General features: G+C 44.0%; 1 protein-coding gene across 1 annotated transcript in view; it reads right to left on the bottom strand.

The window, feature by feature from the left end:
- The window catches only part of LOC144103421 (uncharacterized), a 140,272-nt gene extending 113,785 nt beyond the window's left edge, over positions 1–26,487 (bottom strand). The window contains 8 exon segments of the mRNA XM_077636142.1: positions 427–738; positions 1,616–1,939; positions 5,158–5,469; positions 6,332–6,652; positions 10,751–10,784; positions 21,815–21,847; positions 25,741–25,971; positions 26,429–26,487. Coding sequence (XP_077492268.1) covers positions 427–738; positions 1,616–1,939; positions 5,158–5,469; positions 6,332–6,652; positions 10,751–10,784; positions 21,815–21,847; positions 25,741–25,968 — 1,564 coding nt within the window. The 5' untranslated portion in view covers positions 25,969–25,971; positions 26,429–26,487.
- Positions 26,488–26,892: the final 405 nt, after the last annotated feature.

Raw genomic sequence — 26,892 nt, 5'->3', positions numbered from 1 at the left:
GTGTAACGGCAAAAGCTGCTGGCAAACTAGAAAAATATTCGATAAATAAAAGCAATAAAAATGATTCTGCACAATTCACATGAAGGCGCTGTTCAAAATCACGCACACTCTAAAAAATTCCTCTTTTCATAGTGGCCAGAAATATTCTGAACATTTAGCATATCGTGCTGATTGATGACAATTAATTTTCGTCCGCCAGAAAAAAATAGAACGACAAAAACAAATGTAAATCAAAGAAATGCTTGTCCTAGAGCTTTTGCTTCTATCGACGAGACAAAATTTATGCACAAATGATTTACTTTTGGGGAACACCTCATTGATATTTAAACATTATATGGTAGTTTTCTTCTACACCATACTATTTTTCGCAAATGTCCAAATACTCCGGACGAGTCAATACTTAATATTAGTAAAGATGGTTCTCACCTGCGAAAGGCGCCTTTAACTCCGCTACTGCTGGTAGGCTAGCGGTCACACGGCCACCACAAACTTCGACCGTCGTGGCCACCGCGCAGTAGGAGGCATTGGTCATGCTGTCGACCTCAAGCGACGGCTCGATTGTCTCGTAGCTTGTGCAACCACTCACATATTGCTCTGCGTCGCACGATGCAAACATGTCGCATATTTTCACCGCATAAGAACCGAGGCGTCCGGAGACCTTTGCCGGTGGTTTCCATTGAAGCCGAGTCTGTGTTGGCGATATTCTGTGTATTTTGATATCATATGGAGGTTGAGGACCTGCACCAATAGGGTAAGTCAGAAAGTATAAAAATATTTTAATAAAAAAGAATGTCGTAATCTAGAACCGAGGTAGAAAAAAAAATATTAAATAAATTGAGTATTCGGTGCGAGACACTGGCCCACCAGTCACCTACGATTCATTGAAATGACGAAATCTAGAGAGCGACTAGCTAATCCGAACCGAACTATTCTATGAAATATTTGTGCGAAGAGTGCTTTATACTCTTGAGCCTTCTATATAATATTTCAATAAAGGTTAGTGGTGGTCAGCAAACACCACGGCCGATAACTTTCCCTCCGAAGATTTTGCTACATTTAGCTAACTTCTGAGAGGGGGCGTCAGGACTTAATCTGAGTGATAGATTAAATCTTATAAAACGCTCCGCAAAAAACTGCCCCTAAAGTTATACTTTCGGCGTTAAAAAGCAAGAATAATAAATGACGGCAATTTCAATCGAAAAGGGACAAACAACCGCATGCCGTAAAATTGTGTCATAAAACTGGAAAAAGCTCCTGATTAAAAAGAATCGCCTTACCGTGAACACACGTGGCGGCTTCAATTCTGACCACACAGTTAACAGCTGAATAGCTGGATGACAGAAATATAAAAGCGATTCGTGCTCCACAGAACGCATCAACGGTACAGATTCAGTATAAGCGTCTAAAAGTATAATCGATGGTATAGTTTTTATTTAAAAAGTGGTTTTATTCATTTAAAACCTCAGTATCTCCGTAGAGGAGAAATACAACCTGACGGCTGCAGTAGTGTGCCACCTTATTGCTTTCGATACTCGTCCACTTCTGCTATGATGTTCTTGTTCTAAATATTTGAAACGTACAACTGCTTTGTGCTCAAAGCACAAGAAATACCTACCTGGGCCTGGTATTAAGATGCCTTGGAGGGTGGCACCAGAGGAAGCAATCTGAGGTGGGCCGTTCTTGTAGGTGCGCACTGTGAAGTTCACCATCGTACAAGTTTCGATGTGGCTACACGTCACTCGTGTCTGGTCGGCATGGAGGATGGTGCCCCTGGCACACGATCCCACGCGGTGTGTTTCATTACCATCGAGGATTTCACCACTGTCACCAGCGACGCCGATCCAGTAGTGGTCGAAGTCACCATCGGGACGCTCCCAAGCCACAGTGAAGGAGTCGTCTGCAGCTGACACTAATCGCAGGTTTACCACTTCTGGGAGGCCTGCGAAGAGATGCGTTCATTTATTATATGCCCAACTTTATAGCATGTCTCTAACTAGCAGCAATTTTGGCCACGAATAGCCAGCATCGCGCCCACCAGACAAATATTTCTTTTGTTTAGAAATCAGCTGTGTGCGCCGATGTACTGCTCGTAGTTTTCGCTTGCGATGGGCCATTCTTACTCCTCGCTAAAAATCTGCTCTGATATGCTATGAAAATGTTTGAACAGTTTCACATTCTCTTTAAGCTCCTTATTTCAGTTGGCCCACTGCGCAACAACCGTCTGCGAGAGAACTAACGTAACTAGTGCACATGTGGGGCTGGTTTACCTCTAGTTTTTTATATACCTGAGAGCGGTTTCTAGATACTGTGCCACGTATCTTATTATTCTGCATTTCTCTAGAGTTGAACATCTCACCCAGTACTACCTACCTTGTTGGTCACCGCCGTTTTCTGTTTTTTTGTTTAGAAAATTTCACAAGGTGGGTTTATATTTCCTGTTCTTCAAATAAACTTTTAGCAGCGAAATTAGCGCTTGAGTCCTGTCTTGCTTTTTCATTTCGTCCTCGTCTTTTGCGTTACCTTCGCTATTAATCTGAGTCAACTCCGTTAACTTTCCAACTTACTGTAGATTATTTCTGCTGGTAACGGTCTCTCTATCGTATTCGAACATCCACATCCATAATGCGTCCTTGTTTTTGACACTAATACCTATTCACGTAGTAAAGGCAAGAACTGCTTCATCGTATGTAAGATCCCGCACTTGCCTTCCGGAAGACCTGATTGTGTATAGAAGGCTCCCTCCTTCGCATTATCATGCGCGACGGTTCAACCGCATCCTGAGATTAGGGGTCTAGCAGCAGGTTACAATCTACAAGAATCAGCTACGTTTGGCATGTGACCTTAACATGCAGCTCTAAGGCCAAGAAGGTTTGTGCAGGGAATGGTGTGACACTGCGCACAAGAACATAGTAAATCTTGAACCAATTTGTCATCGCCTGACATGAAGGAAGAAGAGCACCCTATAGCATACAGAAAAAACTCTCGATTTAGGGAATCCGTCCCTCTCAGAAGGGCACCTGAAGAATCTTCAACATCTCGCTTTCCAACCATCATTAACGCCATGAGATAAACAGAGGTACGACTCATGTACGTTGAGGAATGTTGCCGATGTTGTTGCCAGAACTGACCATTTGACACGAACTTTGTAAGTGTGAGCCCAGCACGGCCTTAGCCAACTTGAAGGTCAATTCTGGTTTTCGTTTACTTTTATCTGAGAAGGAACGTTTCTTCGTGGTTGTTACTGAGAGAATGTATGCTCTGAAGAGACGGACTGAAATCGAGAAAAACTTCAATGCTGTCGATGTGAAAGCGTTGAGAATTCAAAAGCAGGCCGTTGAGCAGACAGGTTTGAACCTAACAGCTCAAGCTTATGCAGTCAGATATGACTAGTGGTTTCAAACTAACTGGCATGGTTATTTTCTTTGGATTTGCAACATCGTCCGTGATTATGACTGGATGATCTGCGTTCAGGACGACTCCTTTGCGCCCACAAAAGTAATTACTGATGTGATAACGTGTTCTGTTGCAAGCAGCAGCTTGGAATCGATTGTGTTAAATAAAAACTAAAAAAAGGATGAAAATAAAGGAAAGCCCCAGGTAGTGTCACGGACTTGAAGATGACAAAGTGGTTAGTGGCGGGGCACGAAGCGGTCGCGCTAGGCCCATCTTTATTAGATCCTCCCATCGCCATCTGTCATGTAGCCCTGCTTTCACCTGCTTGCCGTCACGTAACATTATATTAAGGGCGAATCTGTAGTGTCTCCCAATTTTGGCGGTCTAAACACTGCCTTTTCTTAGTAGCACGGCCTGCCTTCATGCGGGGCCCACTGGCCTCATTTGTATAACAACCCTTGTTCGGCGTGCGGTACTCCCGGACAGTGGCGGAAGGTGCGCACGCCCACACCTCTGGTACGAAGCAATTTTTCTTGGATTTCGGGCTTGTGCGCTCGAAGGATGCTCTGGCAGAAACGAAACTGCTCACAATGTAAAATTGTTTCTTTGCTGACTGTGGCTAGCTGGAAAGGTAGTGAAATATATCGCTATAACCAAACACTCAAAATTCCAGCCCTGAATTCATCGCGCGGGACACGACGACGCAACGCATCAGGAAATAGTTTTTCCACATATTCTAAGGTTTGTGCACGACAGGAAGAAAGAGCTATAGAAAATAAGTGGCACCTAACTCTCGCGAACTAAGCCGATGCAAGCATTCTAACTGCATTCTTTTCGCTAACGTGCATTCAGAAGCAAGGGCACAAGAAGGAGCTCTTTTCTGGACCAAGGCGCAAAACGCTGTAATGCGACAAAAGATAAAGTAATCATTGAGGCCTCACATTGGCGCGCGAAACTCTTTGGCATGTGTTCTTCAGGAGAAGGAGGCGGAAGCGGAAAGGCAGGGAGGTTAAACGGAAGAATAGTCTGCTTTGCTATCGTGCACGGGAGAAAGGGGTGCGTGAATATAAAGGAGAAAAGAGAGTAGCAGGAAAATGAATAACTATCGGGATAGCGGTAGCGAGTTTAACATTTCTAATGTTGAGTCTTTTATGAACAAAGAGTAAGAGCTCTAATAATAAAATATTTTTGTTTATTAGGCATATATATCTCCGCAATATAATTTGTTTTTCTGGAACTTGCAGAAGAATATGTGTTCTAACACCGTCTATGAACTGGGCTAGCGCGACAAAGCTATTAGCACATAGTGTTCGGCAGGTAGTGGGTTAAAATACTGCTGTTGGCCGGTTGGTCGCAAGTTTTCCCAAATGCGTACCGGAATGGTTGACCTGATGCTCGTCTTGCCAGGGCGAGGGGCTGCGGTAAACAAATGCTATCACTCTGGACATGAACAGGCACTGTGAGACAGGCCCACAGTGGGCTTTCCGTACGAAGAGGAATTTGGTGACTCGTGGAAAGATTGTTCATCGACGAAAGAGTTGAACCGAAAACCTATTTTACGTATTTCACCCGAGAAGAGCCCGTAGCCGGAAACAAAAACCTGTAATTAAAAACGTGTGGGTTCCAGCGCAACATGGGATAGACTAACATCCGAATGTGAGGCGTATGCTCTGTAATTTCGGTCACACCTTCGGTCGCCTAGTTGCAAAAGTGAAAAATATTTCGAGAGCAGAAGAAAATGCTGTTAGCAACTTGGATCCTTACCAGTGAAAGGAGCCTTCAACTCCGCTGCTGCTGGTGGGCTAGCGGTTACACGCTCGCCGCAAACTTCGACGGTCGTGACCGCTATGCAGTAAGAGCTGTTTGAGATGCTGTCAACCACAAGCGACGTCCCTGTTGTCTCGTAGTCTGTGCAATTGCTGAGATCTTGCGCTACGTCACATGGCGAGAATTCACCGCACACTTTCACCGCATACGAGGCGAGGCTTCCGTGCACCTCAGCCGCAGGTTCCCATTGGAGTCGAGTCTGTGTGGATGATATCCTGAGCAAATTGATATTCTTCGGAGGATAAGGACCTGTGTGTATGTCGTAAGGATAATTAAATTCTTGAATTTTTATCAATAAAAAGTGAAGTTATCTGGACCTTCAGCTAGAATGACGAATCAAATAACTGCATAATCGGAACTAAATACTGGCCAATGCACCATAAGCGATTCACTGAAGACAGATATTTTGGTAAGACACTTTCATGCTGGAATCGCTGTATAGCATCAAGACATTTGGGGAAGAGTGGCTTAAATTAATGGTCCTTCTCTTTATTTTTTGGTTAAAGGCTGTTGATATCTACCAGCGAAGCTTTCGTTTGTTTTGGCTAACTTGTTTCACTAGTGCAGGAGCTCTAACGAATCATAGATTCGTCTTAACAGAATCGTACAAGCCAGCCTCTTCTAATGTGAGCCTTTCATAACGAATGGACACGAATATTAAATACTAATTTTTTTCTGGGAAAAAAGAGAAAGCACTCTATGTATTGCTATTACGCCATACGAATGGAGCAGTTCTAGTAGGCTCAAGAGCTTCTTTGCGAACACAGAGCCAATGCAATATTTCTGAATGCACAGTTTACATCTGAGTTGCTTGAAATTTAAAACAAAAGATTCGAGAGGTTCGCACCGTACGTTGCGCCTCAATGTCATACCTGTGCAAGTAGTACGAATGTTTTTAACAGTGCTTATTTTAAATAGGAGAACAAAAGTGTTTTTCTATTTCAGTAGTATCTATATGTTTACTGGAAGCAGTACAGAGACGTGTCGACAGCGGCGCGCTACTGCTCGGACTTTTAACATGACCCAGTCGAATAATTGCAGTTGCGGTATGTTCACTTTAACATGAGCAATCAAGCTCACTGATCGATAGGAGTTAGGTAGGAAAAGCTACCTTTGCCTGGTATTAAGATGCTTTGGAGGGTGGCACCAGAGGAAGCAATCTGAGGTGGGCCGTTCTTGTAGGTGCGCACTGTGAAGTTCACCATCGTACAAGTTTCGATGTGGCTACACGTCACTCGTGTCTGGTCGGCGTGGAGGATGGTGCCCCTGGCGCACGATCCCACGCGGTGTGTTTCATTAGCATCGAGGCGTCCACTGTCACCAGCGACGCCGATCCAGTAGTGGTCGAAGTCACCATCGGGACGCTCCCAAGCCACAGTGAAGGAGTCGTCTGCAGCTGACACTAATCGCAGGTTTACCACTTCTGGGAGGCCTGCGAAGAGATGCGTTCATTTGTTATATACTCAATATTTCTTCATACTTGCATCTAGTGCTATGTACCGGCAGCGAATAGTCAACTCTGCTTATGACAGTACAGAAATACTACCTGGTAAGCAATATACACAGCGCAGTTACATAAGGAGAGAAAATTGTGCTTGTATGGCCCCATTGTTACCATTTGTTAAAAATGTGATATAACCTGTGTGCATGTTTTGCGTATTCCTGCTAAGTTATTGAACTCAGAGACACCTGGGTTCAGCACGGAACTATTTATGCGTCGCGCCTGGAATCATTGTATTCTTTCCCAATGAGAGCTTCGCACACAATTGTGGTAATGAACAGGTATGCGTATATTATTTTTTGCGCGTTGTCACACCATTTGTAGGCACGACTGTAACATTGTTGCTGAGAACAATCGCCTTGTGCTCACGGAAGTTATTGATGATGTGCTCCAGTTTCTTCACGACGTGCTTCATTTCTGACACTAGCTAGAAAGAAGGCTTTCATTTATCTGCTGTTTTCTCTAAGCCTGCAACTCGTCAACCTCGCGACGCTCCTTCCGTACCAGCGCTGGGCTAACATCATTCGGGTGTTGAGTCCTTGGGCTGTTCATCAAATTTAGGTCTTTGCGCCCTGTTTTCATGGAGGCCAAACGAAGAGCCGCATGTGTGCTGTCCGAAATCAGGGCATGTTAACAACTCCAGGTGTTTCAAGCTAACCCAGAGTCATTCATTAGGTGCCCACCACGTTTATTCTGGTTTACAGTATCGTTTCATATTTGTCTTCTTCCATAGGCACAGATATGAAGCCTAGCGGGAAGTGACTCGGTTACAGTACGTTTCGTTTAATTAAAAGCAAATTTTGTTTCACTTCAAAGGCCTGCGCGGATTTTAACCTAGGTTAATACGTGTGGAGAGCTGCGCGCTATCGGTGTGAAATGCACGTGGCCAGTTGCGGAAGGGGAGCCGCGCCGAGCAGGAAAGCTGCGAAGTTGTCACGGCCTTCGTGTGTGTCCGCAATGAATGCTCTTCTTGAAGCTAGTCCCGCTGTAAAAGTGACCTTCCCCTAACGCTGGTTTCTTCCGAAGGGCACTGAAACTAAGCGTCAAAAGATATAAATTGAAAAATTCTGGACAAAACTTGTATTTTCGCGTTTGCATTGCAGGATGCCAGCCGCGAAAACGGAGACCGTTTTTCCTAATTTTTAGGATTTCTATAGGATACAACTCGTCCTAAAAGAACCGACGCAAGCCTTCAGATCACCTGTCTGCAGCTGATAAAAAATTGTTTCGCTTATAAGCTGGGGCATGTAAAAATTTGTTTTTACGCCAACGTAGACAACACAGTAAATGTAGTGTTTGTATTACGATAAGCAAACGGCGAACTCATGGCCACGCGCCGGCGTTTGGGCACCACCCCTTGCCTGTCTGTATCTTCGAGATGCAGTCGTCGACCAGCGGGACGCGCGGTCTGACGGCCGGCTGACATTAAACCTGAGTTCTTGTTACACCTCGGCTACAGTGTCGTTCCCCTCCCAAGACAAAGCTTTTTTGGCGACGAAATGGGATCCTAAAGCAGGCCAAAGAGCGTTCCCAAGGAGACCGTTAAGACGGATACTCAGCCAAGCGTACAAGAACGACGGAGCGACTCGGAAACATCCAGGATGGTCACGATTGGGCAAGTAGAATCTTTCGATGAATCTCAGTCGGACTGGGAAACGTACGAAGAAAGGATTAATGCATTCCTTCGAGTCAATAAGACTCCATACGAGAACAAAATAGATGTCTTCCTGAGTATCGTGGGTCCAAGGACGTACAAGTTATTGAAGAGTTTGATCTCCCCGAACACGCCGGCTAGTCAGGTTTTGTAAGAACTGCAGAAAGCATTACGAGAGCATCTTTCGCCCAAGCCATCGGTGTCTTCGGAGCCGAGGGCTGCCTTCGATACTTCGCCTCTTGCGGTGACCGCCCCTGGGTCTTCCTCAGTTGTGGTCGCTGCTTTTTTTTGCGGTTGCACGGCACTCTGATCATCAGTACCCGTTGGTGACCCAGACGGTTGCCACGACTGCCAGGAGTCCTCACCATGGGTGCCGCAACCGTGGTCGGCAGAAGGTGCCTCCGGTTCTACCTGGCTTGCGCGTATGTGGTCTTGTTGCCTCTTCCATTCCATGACACCACGTGGTGTTGTCACCTGTAACACATAAGTCACTGGCCCCGAGCCTGACGTCACCGTTGCCTCCAAGCATCTTGGATCTTCTCTGGAGTTTCTCACAAACACTGTCACCAACACAAAGCTTCTCTGAAGTTCTCTGTTTCTGCGCGTTTGTCGAAACTGCTTTTACTCGACCACTAAATGAGCACTAGGCTTAAGTAAATTGAGTCGAGTTCTGAGAGGTCGCCCAATCAAAAGCGAAGCCGGCGATTGCTGGGTGGTTGCGTGTGGTGTATTCCGGTACGCTAGAAGGAAACTGGCTAGTGGCTCTTCAATGGGCCGGGCTCTAGTGTCCTTTCGCAGGGCTTCTTTCACTGTTCGGACGATTCTTTCAGCCAAACCGTTACTTTACGGGTGATATGGTGCGGACGGTACAAGGAGAGCATCGCGCCAACGGGGAGCATCGCGCAGCTCGTGGCAGGCCTCAAGCGATCTGCAGAAACATGCAGCTTTGGAGCGAACTTAGAAGGAACTCTGAGAGACAGATCTGTATGTGGTTTGGCCAGCGCTGACATTCAGAAGAGACTTTTTCTCAGGATGCATCTCTGACTTTCAAAAAGGCGGTTGAGATAGCCTTATTTGTAGAGGCGGCTTTCAAGAACGTTACAAAGTGCCGACCTAGCAGTGCAACCCAGGAGGACTTTCAGAAGTTTTCTGCAGAAAAGTCCTTTGCACGCGACGGTTCGCCGTGCACGCGATGTGGCTTGCGTCACCACAACCGGGTTTGCCGGTTCCGAACAGCCACTTGCTTTAGATGCCACCAAGTAGGGCATATTCAAAAGGTGTGCCGCTCCCAGTTGTCATCTAATTCGCACCCTCCGAAAGCGAGTGGACAAGGCACAGGGAAAAGAAAATCCAAGAGGCAAAGCTTCGGTGCGTTCGAGACCGAGGAAGATATCGAGCCACTGTTGCAAGCAACGCGCGAGAAACCGCATCAAGAGCCGGTACGCTTTAAGATGTGTGTTCAGGGTGTGCCACTTGACATGGAGCTGGACACTGGAATAGCAGTGTCGGTGATGCCGTACAGGTTGTTTCGCTCATGCTTCCCACAGATGAATTTACGCCCGGCATCGGTGTTGCTTCGTACTTACACAGGGGAGTGCGTGCGCCCGAAAGGGGTGATAACAGTAAACGTCAAGCATCAGCACCAGTCTCTCCAGCTACATCTGCACATTCTCTGCCAGGAGTGTCCTGCTCTGATAGGACGAGACTGGTTGTATAAGCTCAGGCTCAATTAGAGTAGCGTTAATCACGTGGTTGCGCAAGACCGCCTGCCCTTGGAACAAGTCTTAAACAGAGATCCTCAGTTGTTCAACGATGAACTCTGCGAAATTCAAGGTGAGCAAGCTCAACTTTCTCTGAAGCAGGAACAACACCCAAAGTTTTGTAAAACTAGAAGCATTCCATTCGCACTGAAAGAAGCGGTGGAGAAAGAACTGGAAAAACTAGTTAGTCTGGGCGTGATCGAGCCTATTTCGAACAGTTCTTTCGCCTCACCAATTGTACCAGTGGTAAAAAAAGATAGCAGCGTGCGCGCCTGCGGAGATTATAAGACTTCTTCGAACCCTTGCTTAAATAACGCGAAAACACTGGTTGTACTGTTTCGCCATGCATGGGCTTAAAAAAAGTTATCCGCTTGGTGTTCTTGCGCGTTTCCTACTGCGTCTTTTTCTGAATGTCGATCTTGAAAACCGCAATGTGAAAGTTTTTTACACTTTTATAAATACGTAGTTCCCTACATTTAATACGACTAAATTTATAGTGTTTTTTCATCAAACAGAAGAAAGGTATTCTTCCGGAGTTTGAGGCAGCGTTACATTGCTCCATATTACTTCACACTGAGCAGTGAATGGAAAAGAAATAGGAAACCGAGAACTCACCAAAATATGCATTTTTCTCTCCATAAGGCGAAACCTGGAAAATCCACATTTGATTATGTACACTGTGCGCAAACAGTAAAATTTACTCCAAAAGTAGAATATGTTTCGACTGGATGGATGGATGGATACGGCTGAACCCTTTACATCGGGCGGTGGCTCAAGCCACCTAGCCATGTCTTGTGAAATTTTACTCCTGTCTTGCTTTTAGCCACCAATCAGATAACCTTCGCTTGGTTACTTCTAACCTCTTAAAATCCACTTTCCCTTCACTATCCCTAAACCCCAATGCCTTGGGTAAGTCAGCCCCGCTGCCTTCCACTGTAGGGTGAAGCCCTTTACAGAAAAGTATCAAGTGTTCAGCCGTTTCCTCCTCCTCTCCGCACGCAATGCACAAAGTGTCTATCTCCTGGTACCTGACTCTATACTTCTTAGTCCGCAAAACTCCAGTCCTGGCCTCAAACAACAAAGAACTTCCCCTACAATTATCATAGATATTTTCTTTGACAATTTCCTGTTTAAAGGTCCGGTATGTTTCTAGTGCCGATTTCGTCAGCATCCCTGTTTTCCACAAGGCTCTCTCTGTTCCTTTAACCTTTTTCTTAACCGATAATTGCTGATTTGCCCCCTTACTGCTGTCCAGATATTTGCTTGTCAATTTTCTAGTTCGCTTTCTCCATTTCGTGTCAACATTCTTTATATACAGGTATCTGAAAACTTTCCTAGCCCACCGCTTTTCCTCCATCCTTCTCAATCGTTCCTCAAATGCTATCTTACTGCTAGCCTCTCTGCTCTCGAAAGACGCCCATCCCATATCACCCTGTACCCCCTGATTTGGTGTATTGCCATGTGCTCCCAAAGCTAACCTCCCTACTCCCCGTTGCCTAATTTCCAGCCTTGCTTGAACATCTGGCCTCATACACAGGACCGCATTCCCGAAGGTCAGGCTAGGGACCATCACCCCTTTCCAGATCCCTCTTACCACCTCATACCTATTGTAATTCCACAGTGCCCTATTTTTCATGACAGCTGCATTCCTACTAGCTTTATTCATTACATATTTTTCATGCTCTGTCAGATATTCAACACTGTTATTTATCCACACCCCAAGATACTTGTACTCATTCACTACCTTTAGCACGAACTCCTGTATTCTATGCTCGCCGCCCTCTTCATTAAATGTCATGACTGCAGATTTTTCCTTACTATACTTGAAGCCTAATCTATCTCCCTCTGTACTGCATATGTCTAACAACTTCTGCAGGTCTTCCTTGTTGTCAGCCATTATCACTATATCGTCCTCATATATTAGTCCCGGTAATGTCTGTTTAATCAATTCCCCTTGCTTGAAAAAAGATAGGTTGAAACCTAGTCCGCTCCCCTCTAGCTTGGCCTCCAAACCTTGCAGGTACAACATGAACAACAAAGGGGACAGAGGACATCCTTGTCTAAGCCCCCGCTGTATCTCTACAGGCCCTGATACATTTTTTTCCCATTTTATGAGCACTCTGTTACCTCTATATATATCTTTTAAAAGATTAATTACTCCATTTTCCACATCCAATGTGCCCAATATGTCCCACAAATGCTGCTGAGTAACGTTGTCATAGGCTCCCCTAATATCCAGAAATGCTAGCAATAAGGGCCTATGTTCCTTTTCCGCAATTTCTATACACTGTGTCAATGAAAATAGATTGTCCTCCAACCTCCTTTGTTTCCGGAACCCATTCTGTAGTTCCCCTAGCACCCCCTCGTTCTCCACCCAAGCCTGCAGTCTATCCTTTATAATTTGCATCACCACCCTGTAAACCACAGACGTCACTGTTATGGGGCGATAGTTACTTACGTCTGCTTTGTCCCCCTTTCCCTTATATATCATGTTCATTCTACTTAATCGCCATTCATCGGGGACTTTCTCATCCACTATCATTTTGTTCACTACCTGTATTAATGTTTGCTTGGATTTTGGTCCTAACTTCTTTATCAACATAATCGGGATACCATCTGGTCCTGTTGATGTGCCACTAGGAACATTCTTCTCTGCCCTTTCCCACTCTCCTTGCTCAAGTGAAGCTATTGCTGTAACCGGTCTATCCTCCTTCGATAAATTATGTACCACGTGCTTTGCTGAAAATTTTTCCGTCATCCTTGTTCCTATGTGTTTTATTGCTTCATCCCCTTCTAGTCGAATACCCTCATCTGTAACAATAAACCTTTGTTCTAGCCTAGTTTTATTACTCATTGCATTTAGATGTTTCCAGAATTTTTGGGCTGCTTTTCTATCCTTTTTATTTACTTTTGACATCCATTGGGCACCCTTTCTTCTAATTTTCTCATTAATCAAATAGGATGCGTCCCTTCTACACTTTATGAAGGTATCCCATTTTCTGTCTACTTCGGGTTTTGGTTCCCCCCTCTTCTTGGAATATCTGTGTTCCCTGGATGCTTCCTTGCGCTTTTCTATTGCCCTCTTGACCTCCTCATCCCACCAACTCTTGGGTTTGCATCTTTTCCCTTTTAGCTTTACTCCCACCTTAGCTAGCTCTAGCTCCAGTAATCGAGTTAATTTGGTATAAGTCCATTCTGTTTCACTATCCTCAAAAATTACTTTCTCGATTTGTTTGGCTGCTACTTCCAATTGCTTTTCTGAGTAAAAATTTCCCCCTGATTGTTTATCTTGATTCAGTCCTACATTGCTTTTTCTTCTGAAGCTCAACTTGATACGCTTGTGGTCACTACCTAGACTTCTGGAACCATCTTCATCTATGCTCATTACCCCTAATCTGTTATACATCCTCTGTGACATTAGTGCATAATCTATCGTCGAGTGCAGACTCCCCGCCTCCCATGTTATGAGCCCTTCACACTTCTCGGTGCTGTTGCATACAACTAAATCATGCTTGTCACACATGTCCTGCAGCATGCTTCCTGTCGAATCCGTGTACCCATCCAGGTCTTCTATGTGTGCATTCATGTCGCCTAATATAATTATCTCGCCCTGTCCTCCTAGCTCATCAATGTCGCTTGCAATACATTCTAACATTTTCCTGTTTTCCTCTTTGGCATTAACCCCTGTCCACAGGTATACAAAGCCAAGGAGTGTTTGCTTGCCTGCCACTGTTCCTTTTAGCCATAAATGTTCCCTGCATCCCAGTCTAACCCTTTGAAAATTCATACTTTTATGAATGAATGCCCCAATTCCACCTCCCTTTCTGCTGCCCTCTGTTCTATTGCAATATTCCCATGCGTAGTCTGGGTTACAGGGTGGTTGCTCCATGTCTCTAAGATGTGTTTCCGCTAAACCATATACCATTAATTCCTCCTGTCTTAACTGTTCTTCTATTTCCTCCCATTTCAGTCTATTCCTGCCACCTTGCATGTTAATGAAACCTATATCTGAATTAACTTGGCCCTGGCGCTTGCGTCTCTTTCTTCCCCTATGGTTCCATTGTCCGTTTGATCTTAATTCTTCCTTCTCTACACTGGTTCCTTCAGAGCTCTGGGTCCCCCCAAAAAAGCTGTTGCCTGGCGACCTATCCTACTACCCACCTTCTTGCCAGTGGCACCACCGTAGTGGATGCCATCCTGTGCAAAAGGGTAGGGCCTAACCTCGTACACTTCTCTGTTGACCTCCATCACCTCGTATCTTAGTCGTCGACTCAGTAGCCTAATTACCCGATTAGTCTCCACGACCCTCCTTTCCGTTTCGCGAGCCTGCCTCTGGACCTCTGGGATTAACTGACGGTTTTATTCGTAAAGCAACGTATAAAACGGAAAATGTTAAAGCAGTTTTGGGATTCCTTGAAGTATCTGTGGCCCGCATTACAATGCGAATGACAGCGCTAAGGTTACCACCACCATCAACAACCGAATTACGTCCAAGCGGGAGACAGACCTATCTTATATTTCTTTTAACTCTGTTCTGAGCGAGCGGCGATGACCACATTTGCGCAAATTTTCTAGTTCCCTACACGGAAAGACTGCAGCCCAACGACGGAGAGATAAACACAACGGCTGACTCTCTTTTGCATTGCGGAGCCGTCGTTCCCTGTAGCCATGAACTAGACCTAATCAGCGCTCTGCACAAATTCCTAATCGCGTGAGTGACGACGCTATGAACCTGTTACAACGCTTCGCTTTCTTGCAATCCAATCAGTTTTATTTATGAACCTCGAGTTATCTAGCCTTCGTGATACATTCCCTGTCCATGCCCCTCGTTTTTGCTTTTGAGTAAGATATACGTAGCTTCCCTTTGTTTCCTATACCAATCTGCTGTCCTTTCATGGCTAGCCCTGGTGTGCTAAGTTTAGGTTCAATTTTCTCCATTATCCATCATTAATCTGCACCATAAGAAAGTGTCAGTAATGTACAGCGTTTACATACTTCGGGCTGCAGTGATATTGGTAAGCTGCTACCCGTCTCTTCAGAGTGCTTACAAAATGCAATCTAACATAGTCTTATTCTTGTAGCCATTTTGGTCTGATGGTTTTCCACTGCGTGACCATCAGCCCTAAGTAGATATATTCATGTATTATTTCTAATCCTGCTGTGTCTACAGTCAACTTCTGTTCTCTTTCGAGAAACTGGAAAATTACTCTTGGATTCTTCATGCTGTATTTTACACAAGATTTTTATCTCAACTATTTGGTTACATTGCAAGGCAGTGTGATCACCGCATCGAGTATGCAGCGTACTCAGCTACTGCTATTGCAGGGGACCGTCACTTGGGCCGTTTGCTCAGCACTTCCCGGCACGTGCAGACTGCGCACCGATGATGCGACACCACCTCGGCTTGCCTTGGTAATCACGGCGCCGAATCCAGAGCAGACTTTAGCGCACATCTGGCAACGGCGATTGGGGACTACAACGGACACCACCGAAAGAGGATTTAAAAGCCAGCCAGCAAGCGTCCACTTCGGGCACGACACCGCATCGAGTATGCAGCGTATTCAGCTACTGCTATTGCAGGTTAGTTACGTACGGTGTGCTTCATGCTTTAGGAGTAACAACTGCTGTTTGATCGCGGTGTCGTGCCCACTTGAGTGGATTGATGTCTTAAAGCGTTCTAATTTACTTCTGTGTTCGCTCTACTCTGCAATGTTTGATTTGCTCCTCTTGCTTTCTGGCGACGTTGAGACGAACCCAGGTCCTATGTCAAAAGCTGAGGCAGATGCGTTTGCCTCAGCTCTTGAGTCGATACAGAAACTAGAGGCCGCACAAGAGGCGCTCTTGACAGAATTAAAAAGCGCAAAGGACAAACAAGCTGCCACTAATAATGAACTCATCATTCTAACAGCCAAGGTTGCGGCGCTTGAGTTGGCCACTTCCTCAGAAAACGCTGCAGATTCGAGCGTGAAGGAAAAAGGAATCAAAACTTTAAGTGATGTCTCAGATCAGCTGCAAACAATAACTTCAAGATGTGAGGACGCAGAAAACAGGCTCAGACGAAGTAATTTGCTGTTTTTCGGGATAGAAGATGACCCTGATGAGGACTGGGCTACCCCTGAAAAGGAAGTCATAAAACTCTGCTCTGAAAAACTGCAAACTGAAACAATCAGTTCGCCTTTCGAAGGCGTACATAGGCTTGGGAAATACCAAGAAGGAAAGAACAGACCTATAATAGCTAAACAAACTTTTTTTAAAGACGAGCAACGCATCTTTTCATCTGCACACAAATTAAAAGGCTTAAAATATTCAATCGGTGAAGATTTCTCCCCAGCTACGCGAGAAGCTAGAAAGAAGCTGCTTGACTTCACCAAACCTCAAAAAGTTCCTTTTAAACTGTCAGTAGATCGGCTGTTTATAAGTAATCAGACTTACACGTACGACAAAAACACTGATACCGTTGTCATGTCGCAAAGATAGCTAGACATAAGCACTTGCTCACGGGCTCTTCCACAGTCAAAGCTACCTCTCAATGGGTCTTTGTTGACACTATCTTACGCAAACATACGAAGCATCATGCCCAAGCGCGAATTAGCTTGGTCTCTGCTTGACGAGAATGAATCTAATATTCTTGTTCTTACCGAAGCATGGCTAAATCCTGACATTACTGACGACGAAATTCTTCCTGATAACCATTCTTATAATATTTACCGCAAAGATCGAACTAGCAAGAGAGGCGGGGGCGTTCTTCTTGGTGTTAAAAAGTCATTATCTTCACTTATTATTGACTCGAACTCATCTCTTGAGATTCTGTGGGTTGAAGTAATAATAAATACGACCAAACTACTGGTAGGTGCTTGCTACCGTCCCCCTGACTCCAGCACTTCTTTCGTTACAGGACTACGCAATAGCGTAACGACGGCCCTCCAGCTCTGTCCTGCGCATTCTGTTTACTTATTCGGTGATTTTAACTTTCCGCTAATAAATTGGGGTAATCTACCATCATCTTGTCGAACATTTTGTCGAACTTAACTTTAGATATTGACCTGTTCCAGGTCGTTAACAAACCAACCCGCGGTACTAACATTCTAGACCTTATACTCACCAACACCCCCGAAAAAATTGAATCTGTAGTTCATCTAAACGGCTTTAGCAATCACGACCTTCTTCAAGTAACAATCAGTGTTGCACTACCCTTTTCAGGGATCTCAAAGAAAATAATACGCGATTATAATAAAGATTTACCTTCTCTCTTAAATTCGAATCCAAAAAAGTTTTGACGAGTTATATCACCTGACCGTGACTCTAACCAGATAGCCTTGCATAGCGACACAAATACTCCCCTCCCTGACAATGTGTGCCCCTCTGCGTTTAATACGTTTTTTTTTATCGATTTTCAGCCGCGAGAATCATACCCATGTACCTGATGTTCCTGACTTTGACTGGCAATTCATGGAAAGTATTGAAATCTCGGTGGAGGGAATTGCTTGTCTTATTAATAATTTGAAGTTTTCTACGTCATCTGGTATTGACAATATTAGTTCCAAGATATTAAAAATACCATTTCTTTATCCAGTAAAATTCTGTACCATATATTCAAGCAGTCTTTGTCATCGGGACAGCTGCCCCATGACTGGAAAATGGCCAAAATCATACCCATATTTAAAACTGGGGATAAACACTCCCCAGAAAATTACCGTCTAATTTCATTGATTTGCATTTGCTGCAAGATGCTCGAAAATATAATTGCTAATCATAATTATAATCACATAGTCCAATAATTTCTTTTTTCGCCATCAACATGGTTTCAGTAAAGGATTATCATGTGAGACACAGTTACTCGAATTCACGACTGATCTGCACCTTAACATGAACAATAACCAGCAGACCGATTGCATTTTCCTTGACTTTTCCAAAGCATTTGATCGTGTATCTCATTGTCGCCTTATTGCTAAATTAACTGCACTTCGAACTGACTCCTTCACTCTAACATAGCTTCGTAATTTTCTTTCGAATCGTCAACAGTTCACAGTAGTTAATAATATGGCTTCGCCTCCTACTTACGTTACTTCTGGTGTGCCTTAGGGCAGTGTTTGGGGCCCTTTACTCTTCCTAATTTACATAAATGATTTGCCACTTAATGTTTCTTCTCGCTTACGTATTTTCGCTGACGACTGCATTATTTACAGATCAATTAACAGTACTAACGACCATCTGGCCCTTCAAAATGACCTTAGCCTAATTCATAGTTGGTGTAACACCTGGTTAATGGCTTTAAATGTGTCAAAATGTCAGGTAATTTCTTTTAGTCGTAAGCGTGACAACTCACATTTTTTATAGAACGTCAATAATAACGAACTGTTACATAGAGTAATGTATAAATATTTGGGTGTTCACCTAACCGATAACCTCTCCTGGACAGACCATATTACAGCCGTTTGCGCAAAACCTTCAAGGACATTAGGTTACCTACGTCGTAATCTGAGTAATTCACCTTCCCACATCCGCAAATTGGCCTATCAGACATTTGTTCGTCCTCAGCTCGAGTATGCATCTTCCATTTGGTCCCCACACCCTACATACTTAATCGACATGCTTGAATCAGTCCAGAACCGAGCTGCCCCTTTCATTTCACGTAATTATAGCCATCACTCCAGCGTAACGTAAATGAAACTCGATCATTCCATACAGCCTTTAGTTCTCCGCCATAATATCGCTCTGTTATCCTTGTTTCACAAATATGTTTATAATGCCACACAATCCACACTACATATCCAGACCGCCTCGAACACGTCTCGTCGTTTAAATAACCGCTTAAGTTTTGCGCGCATGTACGGTACGACACATGCTTTTAACTTTTCCGCACTCCCTACCGCCATTCGCTTGTGGAATAATCTGCCTAATCACATTGCTTCCGAGTCAGATCAAGAAAAATTTCGTAATCTCCTACACGAGCATTGTTCATAATAGCACTTACAAATAACTTTATCTTGTTTCTTACACTTGGCAATCTGCTTCGAACTTCTTGTGATATTTGTGATGCATTGCTATCTCGCTCCTGTGAATTGCTATTTTATGCTGCGTCGTGTGTTCACTTGTATGACCTGTATATATTATTGCTTTTTTGCGTCTTTTTCCCTGAATATCACTTCAAGAATTGTACTCCCTGATATGTTCATTCTTTGTGTATTTTACTTTCTAGTATTAATGCCTTACGTTAAGTTTTATTCATGTTGTTTCCTTAAGTGTACCTTTTGTGGCCTTTCATTACTACAGTTGTTCCTGTTTCATGTTTTTATCTTGGTAGTAATGTTGATGAGCCCTGTATTGAGGTGTATCTTTTGTATACCACTTTAGAAGGCTGCTTACTCTGTAACCCCCTTACACAATGCCCCCATGGGGCCTGTAAGGTATTTTAAATAAATAAATAAAAATAAAAAAGAGTTTGCAAGCGTATTCTGACTGAGTTTTTACCTCAAACTCTTACGCAGTTTGATTTTGCGAATACCATATAATAATAAGCGGTGAGTACTCTAGTACCGGCCATGCGATCTTATCTTACACCGAAAAGTGGCATTTACTGATATTCTCGCTGGAAAGATTGGGTTCTCTCTGTGCGACCCCTATAGCTATCTCGCAGTGCCTTCATACATGCGCCACCTACAACCTGGTGAGTCATTAGGTTTCTTCAGATTATTTTTCGACCCACCCTGCTGTCTTTCTTCTCTGGGATCCTGGATCAAGATTTTCATTTCAGCTCTATAGTTACATTGAAATGAAATGTGGTCAACAAATGTAGGTTTGCAAGCGTATTCTGCCTTAGCTTTGATCCCCAACTTTTACCCAGTTCAATTTTGCGAATACCTTATGCCAGCATGCACCGAATACTCCCGGACTGGGGGTGCCTTCTCCTTGACATCAAAAACTGGTATTTTATGACTTTTTCATTGGAAGGATTACTGTCTGTGTGCGACGCCATAGATATTTTCCTGTACGTTCCCGTATGGAAACGCGTTGGCGATACAGTTGGTACAGCTCTGTACAGGTATCTTTTAAGTCGAATGATTCCTGCGAAGTTATGAAACTCTATATATGGGCTGGTTATATTCGCCGCATTTCTCTATCGCCTGATTGATGGTGGAATCCAGCTAGATAGGCAGATATGAAGGGAAGAGCACGGGCTACTTGTTGGATTATGGTGAGGATATTGCACTGGTAGTAAAAAAAAAGCGAAACATACAGATAACGGTAGACCGACGAGGCGCCTAAGTTCAAAGCGCGCGCTCTTTCTGCCGGTCGATCTGTGTATGTTACGTGCTTTCTGTAACTGTTAGCTATGTCCCCACTATCATCTTCTTTCTTTAGTTTACAGTAATATGTGGTCGATTGAATTAGATTAGAAATCAGCCTATTAGTCAGCCCTGTAAAGCACATGCAATCGACTTAAGAGCCTCTAATTTTTAATTAGACATCCCATTGTTAACGAAAGAGGGGGTAAAAAAGCACAATACTTCAGTTTAGTTTCGATTTGATCTAAGTGTGCCTCTCTATCAGCTAGCGTAGAGCGGTCTTCTCGCTTTGCCATTGCCATTAATACACCTTGTCACCCTGAATGTACAGCTGGGTACAAAATTTTCCGGGACGCGAGTTCTAGGAAAAACGTTTATTGCAGCTCCACCTCGCTACCCAGTCGCCTGATATTGTGAACAGAGGGAGGACAATTTAGGCCTTTATTTCATTCATACAATGAACGTTTTTCATTTGTGGGACTCGCGTCCCGCAAACTTTTTTCCTCAGTAGTCAGTCGTCTATTGCCCTGGCACTTTTGTTTCCTCGGCACTGGAGAATGAACCGGCCGTTGTAAGAGAAACTACTGTCCTTGACAGTTAATTTTGCAGCTAAATAGTGCGGACTACTCCTACTACATGAATCAAAAAGGTAAAATTGCTGATGAGGATCAACTAACTGCAAACGTGCTCGACGACTTTTGGGGCACGTAGATATACTCAAGGCCTCATCAAACACTCTGTTTCTCTATATTACTAGGCACTCTATTTAATTTCACCGAAAAGCACTTTATCCTTGCTCCTAGCTTATTCGGATAGTTTTTCATAAGCAATCCTTCTGCAAACGTTAGCTAGTTTGACCTCTAGGAGATCAATTGCCTCTCAATGCAAGTAATGAACGAAAAATGGCCATGCAGAAATTTAAATATATTCGACAACTACTTATCTAGCTACAAATTGATGTAACATCTCCATAAATCTTTACACTTCGAATCGCTGCCTTATAGCAGGTTATCTCATTTTCGCAGTGCGAGCATTATCTGCTGCAGGATGAGGCTGTAGTTTTGTTTCGCCGTACAGTTTAGGAATTTAACTGGGATGAGTGAAGAAAAGGTAAGTGCGGACCTGGAAGCCTGAGAGTAGCATCGTTTGATGAATTTCTTTATTTCTTCATAATTGTTCTGTCCGGTCATTATACCGTATGCGAGTTATTTAAAATTAGCAGTGAACACAAGTCCATTCATTTTTTTGGCAAAATTTATTTTATAGCCCGTTCTTGCATGTTGATGATAAGTAGAAAGGAAATGACGCATTTATAACTACGTGGTTGAGTTTAAAAATTTCCCCGCAGCTACATTCACACTCATGACGTCCACACCTAAAAGGAATTTGTTACCTTGTTCGAAATGAATCGCAGCGCATCGTACCTCTGGAATCAAGAGCAAAAATGCTTTTGATGCATCGCAGTTATTTGCAAATTCCGCGTGTGGTCATTACGTTTCTTTCTTTTTTCATGGCGATATATTTAGAAATGTGAATTTTCAGTGATAGCCCCTATGCGATTTATTTCAACACTTAAATCTGCCAACATGGGTGAATTCCAGCAGCTCTCAGTGTATTTTTAAAGGTGAACTTGAAAAATACGTTAAAAGTTGGGAAACTGGGAGCAGTAAGTGTATATAGTATGAAATTTTTAGTTCTAGCAAATAAAGTGACGACATAATCACCGATTAACGTCGGCACGACCTTCAGTAATCTCTGCACAATGTAAGGCTGTGCGCACAAGTTGTCTGACAGTGTCATCGATGGAAGCACTAAGAATTTACTCTTCTTTTGCACGCACCTTGCTCTGTTTGGCTGAATGCCGCCAAGCAACAGACGATCAGTAACACTTCTCTGGACTTTGTTTTCTTTTGAGCAAACAATTCGCATTGAAAATCGACCACGCTTTTCGATTATGCTACTATGCGGCCCCTACTATGCAATCTGCTGTCTGCAGAACCTTCAATGCAATTCCTTCACCATTTTAAGCCCTAACGCGAAAAAAGATGTGTTTTCAGTGGTCTGGCTGTATTCTGACATGTTTTAGCGTAACTTGTATCTCAGAAATGTCTCAAGGCTTTCCAATTCCGGTTTTAGCTAGCATGAATTTCAGTTGTACAAATTGAAACTCTAAAACATAGCATACTCGACCGTTTAAAAGTGCAGATTGTTATGGCTTATACCTATACAAAGGTAATACGTGGGATTTTGAGCAACCCTCACATCTGACACTGTTTTATGTATATCGCACGTTCCTTTAATCTTCCTTTCTGAGGCAACCTTTCTAAACCTCTGAAACGTTCTTGTTGTAATATTCTTCATTTTTAAACCATTAAAAAAATGTGTCTCGTAGAACGTTTTTGAAATTTGCTTCCTCATCTCTTGCTTCTCTTTATCGCGCTGTCATCAAGCTGTGGAAAATTTGCTGTATGTAAGAGGAAACAAAATCGCGGGCACTGATATGCCCCCCATAGAAATAGGTTTAGTGCCGAGAAAAGCTTATATGGGCTTGATCTTTGCGCACTGTTAGGCTTATCTAAGAACTCTGGTCAAACAGTATTGCTTTTCTCCTCTTCAGAAGCTGTGAACTATGTGCAGGCTTTAGCAAAGATGTTTCGTAAGGGGGCGGAAGTTTAAATAACAGGCAATTATATTGACATGCATTCAAGAGAATTATTTCATTTTGGGTCACTTATCAGCGCAGGAAACAATACACACAACACATATAAGCACCTTTTAATTTAGAGCGAACAGTACTTTACCCTTGCTCGTCCGGAACACCACGAGTTTCTCTATTTAGTACATATCCCAGTGATCTATTTAGTAACTTCGAATAGTAGACGAGGATTTTTGAATCATGTTTAGAAGCAATTTTATGATATCAGAAGTGTTTGAAGTAAGCATAAACACAGTTTACACAAAGGTCCTCACTCCCAATCTCCATCTCAAGTGTAGCATTCATGAAATCCTTGTGCTGTACACAATGAGTCCTTAATTTTCGGAGTTAACTTTTTCTGAAATTGGGGTCGTATGAACTGAGGATCATTTTCGAGCAGAAACTCGGGTAAAAATCGGTTTATTCAGCAAACCTGCTGTAGTTAAGGTTTCTCGGGGTCATTAGCTGCAGCAGAAGGCAGATTCTATAGCAGTTAGTTTGTCTGCCTCATATGAGACACCGTATTTTGGTCTTTAGCTAGTGAACAAAATGAAACACGCAAGATCAACTGAAAAAGTATTTACGAATTAGAATTTTTTTGAGATCTTCCTAATATTTCTTAGCGTACGCCACCCATCTCTTACTGGGCACTGCACCTTGTGAGCAAGATCAGCTTACCTTCATTTATACAGTGTGAAAACATTGAACATCGCAGCAACAATTGGCATCGCTCAAGGTCGTCGGATTACGGCGTCGTTAGCGTGAGTGTGCTTAATGCAATGGCTCTTAATAATCGTCAGGTGGTACCCATGTTTTCGCCTTTCGGAATCGCCCTTTTTCTCACTTAATCCCGTATTGTCGGACACATTAAAGCAAGGCTTAAAACAGATTTGATAATTGCAGCTGGTCGAAGACACCTCTCTGTAATAAGCATATATGCGCAAATATCTCTTGCTACCGCAGCGGTGGCGTTGTGCTTGAGCATCCAGCTCGCATGCCGCAGCAGCGGGGTTCCATCCCCAGTACCGCCGGGTTCCCACCGGTGATACAATGGGTACAAGCATCCGCTTGCCTGGTGCTCGGTTTATTCAGGGTGAAATGTTTGGGAAATGGGTCTTTGACACCATCTTGTGCAAAACTAAAAAATTCCTTGTGCCATGGTGCTGTTTGCCCGCAGATGCCCTTGCGCCATTAAAATTCACTATTATCATCAAATAATTCTTGCTGTGCCTTCAGCTTTTTGAACAAATCCACAACGTCTTCTTGAAGCCTCCGTTTTCCATAGAAATATAGTCAGGGTACAACAATCCAGCAAGAATATATCGTTACCCGAAACCACGGAGGAACACTATATAAGAGTGTAAACTCCGCCGTCTGCCGCGACCAGAAAAGGTCACAAGCCCGCGGCGCCACTGCCATGCTGGCGGCGCCTGGCGGCCTGGAAAGTAACTACTGCCGTTTCGGTTTTCAAGGCAATCGGTCGAGCGTGTTGCTCTCGTTCGGCCGCGCGCAACTGACTTCTGTTGAGGGCACTTTTGCGCGCTTCTTTACCGCTGGTATCCCGAAGAGCAACTCGTGCTACACTTCAACCATTTGAGCACAGTGTGAAATGAAACGTGTTCTTTTCCATGACCGCTATAAGATGATCTGTAGCTTCTGGCTGTACGCAGGGCATTTGTTTGACACCCCCGCGATGACTTTGATTGGATGGGTATATGCGCAGCTGGCATTCGTCGAAGGCAAACATGCCTTCACGGTCGTCGAGTATGTGACCACGCTGTTCCATCTGCTGGAGGAGAACGCGGGCGTCGCACGGTACAGCGTTTATGACTACACGTCAGCCGAGAAGGCAACAAGCGGCAACAACTTCTCACCTTGCTCACCTTCTCCCAGCAGCATTTGTAACCGCTTTTGCAATTTCGAAGAAAACACTTACGTCCCATCTTAGTCTAGCATATTCTGAAGGAGGCCGCACTGCGCGCAGCAGCACTGTTAGTATTACGGACCTCGAACAGACACCGACAAGAACTGTTGCTGTTTGACTTAAAGGTGCACAAATACAACGTCACGGCGTGCCCGCCGAAGCAAACACCCGTGTAGTCTGCATGTCCATCTGCTTTGAGCGCGCGCCGCCGAGGAGCGCGCCGGAGCCGCCTGTTCGGGCCCTGCATTTTTTTTCGCTGCGGCTTCTACGAGGCGCCGCATGGCGCCGCCACTGCATACGGCCCCGTCGGCGCATACTATTGTGACTTTATCTGGTCGCCTGCGCTCGCTCGCGCTTACGGAAGTTTCACCTGCTATATATTCTTGCTCCGTGCCCGAAACTAAAATACCGTATGTATACTTGATGAAAAAAGATTGACTCATAAATAATCCTTCACCTTACATATGTGGGTACAGAAGACACGGGATACACAAATGCGCATTGCTTTCTTGATTCAAAGCTAGCACTTAAAATGTTTAAATAGAATGGCAAAAGATGCTATTTATTTTTTTTATACGCCATCGCAAATAATCCACATTTTCTTTTCCTCCATTTTCACCACGGCTTCACTGCAGTCCTCTGAATAATGAACGCCGGCTGATTGCATTCCATCAATGAAATGGAACTCAAGTTTTCTCACCTTCTCGCAGGGCCGAAGCAACAAGAACGTGATGACGGGTCCCGCAACAATCAGGGACAAGAGTAAAAGAATCTTCATCATACCCAGTGCCATCGATCGTCGCCTTTGAGATGTCCGCTGTTGTCGCAGCTGCGAAGCAGTCGTTGCGCCATCCGCTATGTCTATCAATTGCACCAATGCTTGCGTAGAGGAATACTCTGCGCCCAGCTGAGGTGTGCCGTCCTCCATTCTCTAGTCACATAATTGGGGAAGCCTCACTAAGTTATCTGAATTCACACTGGCAAACAGTTGCTCTCTAGGATAACAATGACATGTGCAGAAGCGAAACGTAGAGACAAAGCTCTTTACATCCGATGAGCGCATCCACAAAGGGGAAAATAGGGTTCGTCAAAGCGTTGAAGGGAGAATGAAAATCGCATCGACATTAACGAAGGAAAACGCGAAGACAACCGTTCCGCAACACCAGTTGCTGAGACAAGCTAACTTCACTGCCATAGTAAACGTGGCTGTCGAGAAAGCTATCAAGAACTTTTCCTTTCTAAATCTTTGCCAAAGACGAATATTTAGTCAATTAAACTGGATGCTTAAGGAGATTGCCAAACCACATTTCGCTCATATATCAAGCAGGCCTGAGTAGGGCGTAAATTTCGAAAGAGCATCAGAATTGTGATAGATTATGAAAGCTGACCTCTATAACCGACGATCTCCAGTGGTTCTCCTCTGCCAATATGCGAGGCGCATTGCTCGACCTTAGTCAGAAAATGAAGGAGGAACTACATCGGAGGCCGGATGTTCGTCATATCAATCTGCCGAAACGGAACAAGACCGATAACGACATGCGCCGCGCCGGCGCCTCAGCGCTTGAATACTCACTAGACCCTCTTAGACTGCAACGAAGTTGAAAGCGGGATACGGTGCCTCCTTAAAATAAAAAAAATGAAAATCAAATGTTAGCAGCTTTGTCCAGAGCCCCGCCGCTATAGTTGTCCAGCGGCAGTTGCTCGAAAGTGCGGAGTACTTTGCAGATATTGATAAAGATGCATATATTGAAAAAAACACGAATTAATAAAATTTATTAGCAAAGCGATCTGTGAGTGTTAGTTTAACATAATGTGTGAAGAGTGTAGCAAGAGATAAATCCAAATCGACACC

Source organism: Amblyomma americanum, chromosome 9 (genome assembly GCF_052857255.1).
Source record: "Amblyomma americanum isolate KBUSLIRL-KWMA chromosome 9, ASM5285725v1, whole genome shotgun sequence".
In the NCBI taxonomy this organism is placed as follows: Eukaryota; Metazoa; Arthropoda; class Arachnida; order Ixodida; family Ixodidae; genus Amblyomma; species Amblyomma americanum.
This window is presented reverse-complemented; position numbering and strand designations above follow the sequence as displayed.